This window comes from Clytia hemisphaerica, unplaced genomic scaffold, assembly GCF_902728285.1.
Source record: "Clytia hemisphaerica strain Z4C2 unplaced genomic scaffold, Clytia hemisphaerica genome assembly, whole genome shotgun sequence".
Taxonomy (NCBI): Eukaryota; Metazoa; Cnidaria; class Hydrozoa; order Leptothecata; family Clytiidae; genus Clytia; species Clytia hemisphaerica.
In genome coordinates this window covers 834,233-843,847 of record NW_027103657.1, presented here as the reverse complement: position 1 = coordinate 843,847, position 9,615 = coordinate 834,233, and the positions used below count along the sequence as shown (strand labels likewise).

Genomic DNA, 9,615 nt, shown 5'->3' with positions numbered 1-9,615 from the left:
CTACCTTCGGGTAGATAGCTAGCGAAAGAGGAGCCTTCGGGTCGCCTCCGACTGCGGTCGCAGACTTACTTACTTGTGGATAGCATACCAAATCTAAATCAAAATAACAACAAAGTGACCTGATAACTGAGGATGGATCAGGCTGGGGCAACGTAGGCTACGTCATATCTTCCTTCGTTTCGAACGTAAAACTCCTACTCTTCGGGCTATGAGCACTCCTCTTGTTTTGAATATTGAAATTCTCCAGATAAATCGCATGCGCACTGAGGTTTTAATGAAACAATAGAGAGTTTCGAAACCTAAGCCAATCAGCTGTGTTTTAAACATTCTTTTATTTAAAATCTCTATTGATAAACATATTTTGTGAATGTTGTCTATTATGTTTAAACCTATTAATAAAAAATTCCCGGCGGGAGTCACTAGTGGCCGCCTATAGCAGTGCCTATAGACCAAGAGTAAGGCCTAAAAGCCTGGATCCGTCTATTGTGTAGACTAGGGGAAACGATATTTAGTAAGTACTACCCAAGGAAGATATTTTGCAATATGATTTTGGTTTTTTGAAATTTTTCGAGATGTGACAAGAAAATAATGATAAATTACTTACTTACTTCTCATCAAGGTTTCTTCCCACTCTGTAGACAAAATGCACGAGAACAGGATAATGCTATACATCTTTCAACAAATTCATAAAGATAAAAGAAACAGTGTATTTCTTCTCAATCAATACTTTAAGTTTCTTGCTTACGCATTCATCAGTTGATTAGAAATCAACAAATATGTACAAATGTTCCAGAACTTCCCCATATTCTATTTCATATCCACCAGAATCAACAGCGACCATTTTTGATTTCTTTCTTTTTTTCTTCAAAATTTTTAAAATTGTTATTTTTTGCTTTGACTTTGAATAAAAAGTTAATGTTATACAATAAAAAGACTGTATGAAAAAAAAAGATATTATAGGAAAGAATCGAATTCAAAAAAAGTTGATTAAAAAGACAATTCAACATGTGGCAAGGAAAATTTTTATCAAAGTATTGATCCCATTTCACGGTGAAAGAAAAAAACTAACAAGAAAGAAAACCAAGCATCGTACGATCGTACAAACTAATGAGAATAGTCTGGGCTGGGAAAATGGTGGGTGGTGATACATTTAATAATTAATTCATCTTTCTTTCTACTATAATCTAATAAAAACATCAAAAATTACAAATCATAAAATGTAAAAAAGATCCCTTCCAAGAATTGCATAAATTATTACCAGAAATTCTCCCTTATACATTATAAGCCACTATTGATATGACAATTACTTTTATTTAATTATAATATTTTCCTTTTACAGTCAAAAATCAAATTATCTACTATATGATATAAATAGAACATAAATTTGTTGAAGAGCAAGCTCATTCTTATCTATTTCCCAAAAATTTAATATAAAAATTTAAACAGTTTGTGATTTTAGTACCCTGGAAACAGCAGCCCAGAAGCTACAGATATGTTAATCTAGTAAGACATCATTTTTCTAAGCTACGTAAGACGTAACACAATTAAAATTACCAATAAGAAAAAAAATTAAAGCAACTGAAGTATGATTGTTGATGGAAATCAAAAAGTACTTCATTGAATTTGCAGTAACACCACAATATAAACAATAAAGTCACAACAAGCTTCAATCATTTGGACCAACATTGAGTCTTAAAGTCACTTAGCATTATGGAGTTTGACAACCAGGAACAGCCAATTCTCATTACCCTCCTTATAAACAAAATCTTCTAAATTTAAATCATAGTGATGTTCCATAAAATCATAAAATCTTCTTTGGAACTCTCAGGTTTAACCATTTTGTTGTTTTCACTAACCACATAAACAATAGGGGATTTTTTATGAAATCCAGCTTTGAATAGACATAATTTACTGTAATAAGGACCAATCTGCATCTGGCTGGATTTTGAATTTCATCAACAGACACAATCACAAAGTTCATGTCTCCACATGACGCTATGGCAACGTACAAAATCGATCTCGGTTCCGGCTATTTGAGAGGACCTTTTTTTGCTTTCGGTAAGAAAGAAGATTATACGTACGACGTACCGGAGAACGTGATTCACGTTTCCATTGACCAAGAAGACCAAAGCGCTAATACGTTGAATGTTGGTAACGGGAACGGAAAAGCCAAGTTACGTTGGGATCAAGCGTCACGTAAGGCTCACGTTCACGCCTGGGTGAATAGTGCCGTTGGACGGGCGAACGAAATACACTGGACCGTTTACTGCTGGGTGAAAGCTTAAAAATGCAAATGTCATATGCCATACGTTATATCGTCACAGCCTAGAGCTGTCTCTTATGTAGACTAATGATTATCGAAAATCTTTTTCAACTTTTTCCGGGAATATCTTTGATTGTCCGAGAGGACTGAATGGAACATTGGAGTTGGATAAGCTCGAACATCAATTAACTTCGCTTTTGATGGTTTGTCTAAGTAACTAACAATGTTTTCACAAGCTCGACATTTTTTCCATAACTCAAGTTAGATAATTGTCAACTTGGCTTTAAAGAAAACTAGATTGATTTTTAAAGATATGATACGTTTCAGATTAGAAATATTCCTTGATATATCTATTCAGAAAATTTTTTCGACCGTGAGCACAAAATCTACTTTTAAAAACTACTTTGTTAGTTTTGCTTTGTCAGCATAATAGGATATATACAAAACATATTCTCCATTATAGATAGGCAAGCAGATTGGGCGCGGATCCCGTCGAAGGAATATCTCAAAGCCCTAGATTGCTGTGTTATCCAAGTAAAATACCAAAGTTGGTCTAATTTCGACATCCCTCTTCTAATTTCGACACTCTTCATTAAAGATAGGGATGATAGGAAGGTTGGGAACCACCGATAGACAAAAGAATCTTTCCACTCTGTTTGCATACTTTGCTAAGCAAATAAAAATAGTTTCCATCAGCGAGTGTACAATTGTGTGTTACTCTTTTTAGATTTGGTGCGTTGTGCCATAAGCACCCAGAGTAATTTGCTCCTACATTGATTGTTTTACTAACGGGCGTGGTGCAGCCGTTCGTGAACCTCAAATATGTATATTTATTCAACAATGAATGTTACAGTTGAAATTGCATCTGATCCCATAATAAATTTTATCTTCTACGCACATCACGCTCTGACCGTGTTGTTGTCGAGCCAAAACCGTGTGGCTTTTTGCTTAAAAACGATAGCGAAAGCAAAAGCGACTGAGTTCTAATTTTTTGAAGATTTGATTCGATTCGATTCGATTCGATTCCTATAATTTACAACGGAAATATTAAAAGTCTGGTTTATTCTTTTTCAAGGTGGGTATCGATACATTGATGCCAGAAGGGATGATAAATTGGATAAGCGAGGCAAAAATGCGTATTATATTAGTCCAGAATTGACTGGGAATGGAGACAAACGCATGAAGATGGCTTATGAATGTTTTTTTAATGAGAACATAAGGCTTTGTTGGCCGAAATGTTAGTTAAGAACATTTTAAGTCTTTGAGGAGCCTAAAACACCCAATTCCTTAGGGAAATGGACAGAAAATTCATAGAATGGGAAAATAAGAAAATGTTAAGAACTCAAAAAGTTAAGAACATTCGAAAGCTTCAAATATTTTATATGTTCTTATAAAAAACGTGTGTAGGGGACTGGGTTTGAGTTTATGTGTTCATACACCTTTTCGACCGTAGCCGCCAATTGCTGCGCGGGCATTTTTTTGTCCGCTTTATCCCACTAAAACCGTCCCAGTCCTTTTTTCGCACCTATAGACAATAGAAAAATTTGTCAAAAAAGGATTGGATCGAGTCTAGGGGGATAATTAAATAATTAAATGACACGCGTCTGACCGCGCAACTACACTCGCGAAAAGGTATATTGATATTTGTTTGTTGTTAAACAGGTGATCGAGTACCTACATTGTTGATTCTTCCAAATCAACTCAATGTTGAAGTTGCCACACAGATTGGTTGGAATGGCAACTGGCATAATAAAGGCATTAATCTGCAGGAGAATAAGTGGCACACTATAAAAATGGAACAGAAAAAAGTAAGCACTTCTTTCAATTTACTCTTCTTAATTATCAGAAAAATTGGCAAAAAACAAAATAAATACCGTATTACTTCCCCTTCTTTTAAACTTCTTACAATATTTACACTTTTCATTTACTTTTACTCTTTCTTTTGTGGCCGGGTAGTTCAGTCGGTAGAGCATTCGCCTTACTATCGAAGGGTTGTGAGTTTGATCCCCGGTCGCTTGGATTGATTAATCTGATCTAAGTGGTTAGTTTCTGGGAGCTGAGAATAGGTGTGGCGCTCCGTCTCAGCATTCGACCTCTCAGGTCTCGATTTGGAAGGGATCCGGTGGCTTCTAGGATATATTCCAATTCCTATTGGGACAAATTTGAGCTTTTAAATCCTAAGGTCCTAAGATCCGTATGTCTCATGTTAAAACTCAGAGTTTACTTTCCATCTGTAGTTTAATGCGCTCAAAAATCATTTGGGGTTTGAAATTTTGCAGGGAATTGTCTGAAATATTTTGTTCATGATTGTAGATTTGTAGATAGATGTGGTGGAGCATCGCACATTTTCTTAGATCCCAATGTTTACTGAGATCAGATTACAGTACTCATTTCCAGAGTTTGCGGCAACTGTGGATCGAGCTGAAAATTTATGCAAATCGTCATCATTTTTTTCGATGCTTTTGCGAACGAAACCCGGGGGGGGGGGGTACTTAGGCAAAGTGGGTGCCGGGTATGTGCGAGACATAAGGGTACCTTTTCTCATTCCTCAAAAGTCTCTCAAAGGGGTACAAATTCAAAAGTTAGTCTCTGAAAGGGTCCCAAAATCACAAAAAACAAAAATTTCTCTCTCAAAGGGTCACGATTTCCAAGAATTTTGACCAAAATTTGGTGAAAATCAAACCCCCCCCCCCGGGGAACAAAATGAAGTGGTTCTGATCTTTTCTTTTTGAATTTAGGAAGCGGACGAAAACTATTATTTTTACATCCACTTCGATGGCCAACAAATGGCCAAACAACACCAAGATATACCTCGTGAAAAACACAATGTGAAAGTTTGGGCATCAGATATTTTCCATGAGGCTGGAGGTGTCATCATCAAAGACTTGTTGTTTCAAAACAAGAAGGGAAGCTTTGATGAATGCAAAGCTGTTTGCAATAAGCCTCTCAGTGATCAGGATTTTGATGTTTTCTTTGACAGAACGCAAAAGCAAGAGAGTAAGCTTCATTATTTTTAACGGTTTTTTTCGGATCAAGTTCCACGAGATTTTATTTCACAATCCAAAAAAATCGTAAATTCTTGTTTGGAGAATGCCGGGAATGTGCGGGCGGGAATAATTTCTTTTTTTGTGAAAAGTGGCCTTTTAGAGACGGTTGTCGAAAATATTTCCCTCTTGGAGAGTCCTTTTACTTTTCATAGTTTGCACCTTTAGAGAGGCACCTGCAAGGGTGACAATTTTGATACTTACTGAGAATAATTCAATCTTTATTTGTTTTGTATTTTCAAAACCCTTAGATGAGCCTAGAAGGGTAAAAAAAAGCTGACCCTCTAATCAAGAACATATAACCTAGTCCCTTTTCTTGTCAAATTACTCTCCGAGTTAATTACTCATCAATTTAGATTGCCTCAATCTCTTTTTGATGGGAACAATCCTAGTTAGGCAAAAAGGGAGAAGTTCATGGCCAAAATAATGAGAACAAATTAAGAGCTTTTTAAGGCTTTGCGAACTCTGAAACACTCGATTTCTTATAAGGAAAATGGATAACAATGGGGAAAGTAACATGTTAAGGGCTCTGACCATAGTCCAAAAATTGATTTTGGTATTTGAACATAAAAGTTAAATTTCAGGTTCCTTAACACTTTTAACAAAGAATTGCCTTTATAAATTGCTTTTTAATCGAATCCCTTAAGAGTAATTAAGAATTTAATTGCAAAAATGACGTTATGAACTTTAAAAAGATGTTAATAATATGTTGCATCACCCTCTTTTACAAAAAGTGCTTAGTTTTAATGGGTAATTAACTTTTTTGTTTCAAAATTTCTTTACACTGTCCGTAAAGAGTTGAACTATTTTAAATTTTGCGGAAAATCTTTCTAAAAAGATGTGTCAAAAGTTATGACTGTTTTTTTAAGCAAAATCCAGATGAAAAATTGATGAAAAACCACTATTTTGAAGATTTCGAGACAAAGAAGCATTTACAAAATTTTTCCGCAAATTTTTTTATTGTTCGGTAAAAGATACACCATGTACTGCGAAAAAATTTTCAAAATGTTTTTTCTTCGCCGAAACTAAGCTCTTTAAAGTTGAAATACTCTTCCTCGCAAAAGTCTTCATTTTCTTCTTCATCAAATTTTTTCAATTCATTTTTTGAATTTTCAGATTCAGGAATAGTTTGTTTAACAGAAAATGTATAACATGCCATAGTTTTGTTGGTTACATCAGTCAGAAAACACATTTTAAACACGGCAATTATGAAAAATTCACTATGGTCAGAGCCCTTAAGAACATTATTAAACCAAGAAAGTTAAGAACATCCAAATGTATAAAAGGCTTAAAATGTTTATAAAAATTTGAATGATAATTCAATTTTAATTATTCTTTTTTAGCTGTGATTTATGAAAATGCTGCTGGTAAGTGGATTCTTTCATAAACAATCCAAATGTCGCGCTCGCGGCTGTACTCCCCTCAACTTCAGTTTTTTCATAAATCTTTGCTCATACAACGTCCCAATCCACGTAAATCTCGTGATCAATAGGAACTTTTCCAGAAAAAAATGTATACTGGGTGTATGGAAGATATTTTCAGTAATTCATCTCCCGGGCAACGTGACTTTTGACCCCCCGGAGGATCAATAAGTTTAACCCCTGGACAAGCATCAGCTTGGCATTCACCTCTGGAAGCTAGCCAATGACAAAAAAGATGTTTTCGGGGCACTGCTCATCGACCTTTCTAAGGCCTTTGACTGCATGTGCCACAAATTACTTGTAGCAAAGATCAGTGCATACGGGTTCGATGACCTTTCCACTGGGTTAGTCAAGAGTTATCTAGAAAATAGGCAACAAAGGACAAAAGTAGGCAACGAACTGAGTAACTGGATCAAGATCAAGGATGGTGTTCCACAGGGATCAATCCTTGGCCCTCTGTTTTTCAATATTTATATCTGTGACCTCTTTTTCATCATTGAGGACACTAAGGTTGCGAATTATGCGGACGATACGACACCCTATGTTAGTGCTCCTACCTGGATTGAAGTAAGTGGTAAACTAAGCCCTGTAGCAGAAAAAATCTTCACATGGCTTTCGATTAATCAAATGGTTGGTAATGCTGACAAATGTCAGCTAATAGTTAACATCATTGACGACTCGCTCTATCTAAATATTAGAGAAGAAACTGTTTTCAATACCAAAACGTCAAAGATTCTTGGAGTAACCTTCGATAATCTTTTGACGTTTGAATCGCATATAGAAAATCTTTGCAAGAAAGCTAGTTTGAAAATAACCGCCTTAGCCAGAATGAGCACATATCTCACTTTAGAAAAAAAGAAACGCTTAATGAATGCTTTCATTAAATGCCACTTCAATTACTGTCAGACACACATCATGAAATTGCACCCCTGTCAGATCAGGATTTTGTATTTTTAGATACCCTGTCAGTAATTCTGCAACACTGAAAAAGATACCCTGACCAGCGGCACGTCCCCGTACCTATTTTTGCCTAAGTGCCCCCCCCGGGATTACTCCCCGGACAGGGCAAATTTTGCCGTTTTTTTGCTATCCACCCCCTGAATATTATATATATATCCTTCGCACCCGGGGTGTAAGAGCATTTTCTGGGAAGAGCCCAAGCCACAATAGTGATTGGACTATAAGGGTTGATTTATGTTCAATTTTTATTACAGTTATGACACCAACAAAGAACAGTTTGGTTAAGGAAAATTTTGAAGTCGGCCAAGAATACGAACTCTCAATGGAAATTAAAGCTAAAGAAAAGAAAGGTGGCTGGACCAATATTGTTCATGTTACTTCTGGTGAAAATTGTTGTGACAAAGGTACAAACATTTTAGTTTTGATACATTATTTTGAATCCCTTTTCCTTGAAACCCCAACTAGGTGGAAGTTTGCTAAAAAGAGGGGCGACTCCAAAAGAATTTTTTCTCGTTTACTTTTCTGTATTTTTTTTCTCAATCCATAGTCCACAATATACTGTCATAAACGATAACCTTAATTTAAAACCTACTCTTTTTTATTCTACTGATTTAAGATTTTGATGAATGCCCGCGCGGTAATTGGCGGTGTATTCACTTACGTTAAATGATTTATTTTCACTCACTTTTAGGCATGCGTGTCCCAGCTGTCTTTATTTATAGTAATGACTACAAAATGCATATCACAGCACCAGTCAACCATAATGGTAACCATGCGTATGATGGTGGAAGATTGAAACAAGACGAATGAGTCAAACTTGTCATCCAACAAAAAAAAGTAAAAGCATAGAAAGATTTTTCAAAAATTTGATACCCCCTCCCCCCTTGTACGCAGAGAACAAAAGAAATGATGTCATTTAAACAATAGATGTACGCTTTTGCTGAACCCCCTCTCCCCCCTTCACTGCGTACGTACACATCACATCTTTGCTTTCTAGTGAGTAGGTTCAATAAACGCACTTAAGCGCACCTAGTCGCACATATATGCACACAAACGCCTTGATTTTGTTTGGCGCACTTAAACACGATTATCAAAAGGTTTTGATATTTCGACGCGATCATCAAAGAGACCGGATGTAAATACTATTCAGTTCTTTTGAAATTTGAAGAGAAAGGGGATTTTTCCATCGCCTAACTCCTTTTCCCCTCTCTTTCATTCAAATCACTTTGTAGTGAGTACATAAATGGCGTTAAAGTGCACCTAACTGATAAACGCACTTAAACGCACATAGGCGCAATTTCTTGCACAAGTAAGTACCAAGCTTAATCTAGGACTTTTAGACAGTTATTCGATTGTTTTCACGGGGTCCACGGCCAGCTGGCTCTGCCGTCTATGAACTGAACGAAACATTGGAAGGAGCGGGGATTCGAACCTCGAACCCCTGGTGTTTAAGACGCTGACGCCTTAGACCACTTGGCCATCACTCCTTAACAATGCCGTAAGTTGGTCTAATGTTGACATCCCTCATCTAATTCCGACTCCCTTTTTGGGACTTGTGGAAAATAGGAAGGTCGGAATCTCTTATTGACTAAATTTCTTGGGCTAGAGGTCAGAGAAGAGTATCCCTAACTCTAAAGGGCCCCCAGGTTTGAATAAATGCGTGAATGGGCTTTCTTGGTTGCGTGAATGCGTTGAAATCGAGAAAAAAAGGTGCGTGAACACGTGAATTGAAAGAAATTGCATGAAAGTAAAAATCCACTTTTTGATTGCATAAATGCTTGAATCTGCGTTATTTCTTGTGTGAATACGTACGCGAAACTTCCCTTTTTACGTATTTCCCCGATTTTCAAATGTTTTCCCTGATTTTTACCGAAAAATACCCTGATTTTCAGGAAATTTACGTTTCCGTGAAATTCGAGAAAAATCT

General features: G+C 36.3%; 1 protein-coding gene across 1 annotated transcript; it reads left to right on the top strand.

Annotated features, from left to right (window-relative positions):
* The first annotated feature begins 3,891 nt into the window (after positions 1–3,891).
* Positions 3,892–8,521, top strand: LOC136803233 (uncharacterized). Its single transcript, XM_067059957.1, has 5 exons — positions 3,892–4,071; positions 5,002–5,260; positions 6,651–6,674; positions 7,943–8,092; positions 8,380–8,521. The coding sequence occupies exons 1-5, from the start codon at positions 4,057–4,059 to the stop codon at positions 8,496–8,498; spliced, it is 567 nt and encodes a 188-aa protein (XP_066916058.1). The 5' UTR covers positions 3,892–4,056; the 3' UTR covers positions 8,499–8,521.
* Positions 8,522–9,615: the final 1,094 nt, after the last annotated feature.

Coding starts and splice junctions, on each gene's coding strand:
- LOC136803233 (XM_067059957.1), top strand. Junction 5,261..6,650: donor CAGAACGCAAAAGCAAGAGA/GTAAGCTTCATT, acceptor ATTCTTTTTTAG/CTGTGATTTATGAAAATGCT. Junction 6,675..7,942: donor GATTTATGAAAATGCTGCTG/GTAAGTGGATTC, acceptor TTTTTATTACAG/TTATGACACCAACAAAGAAC.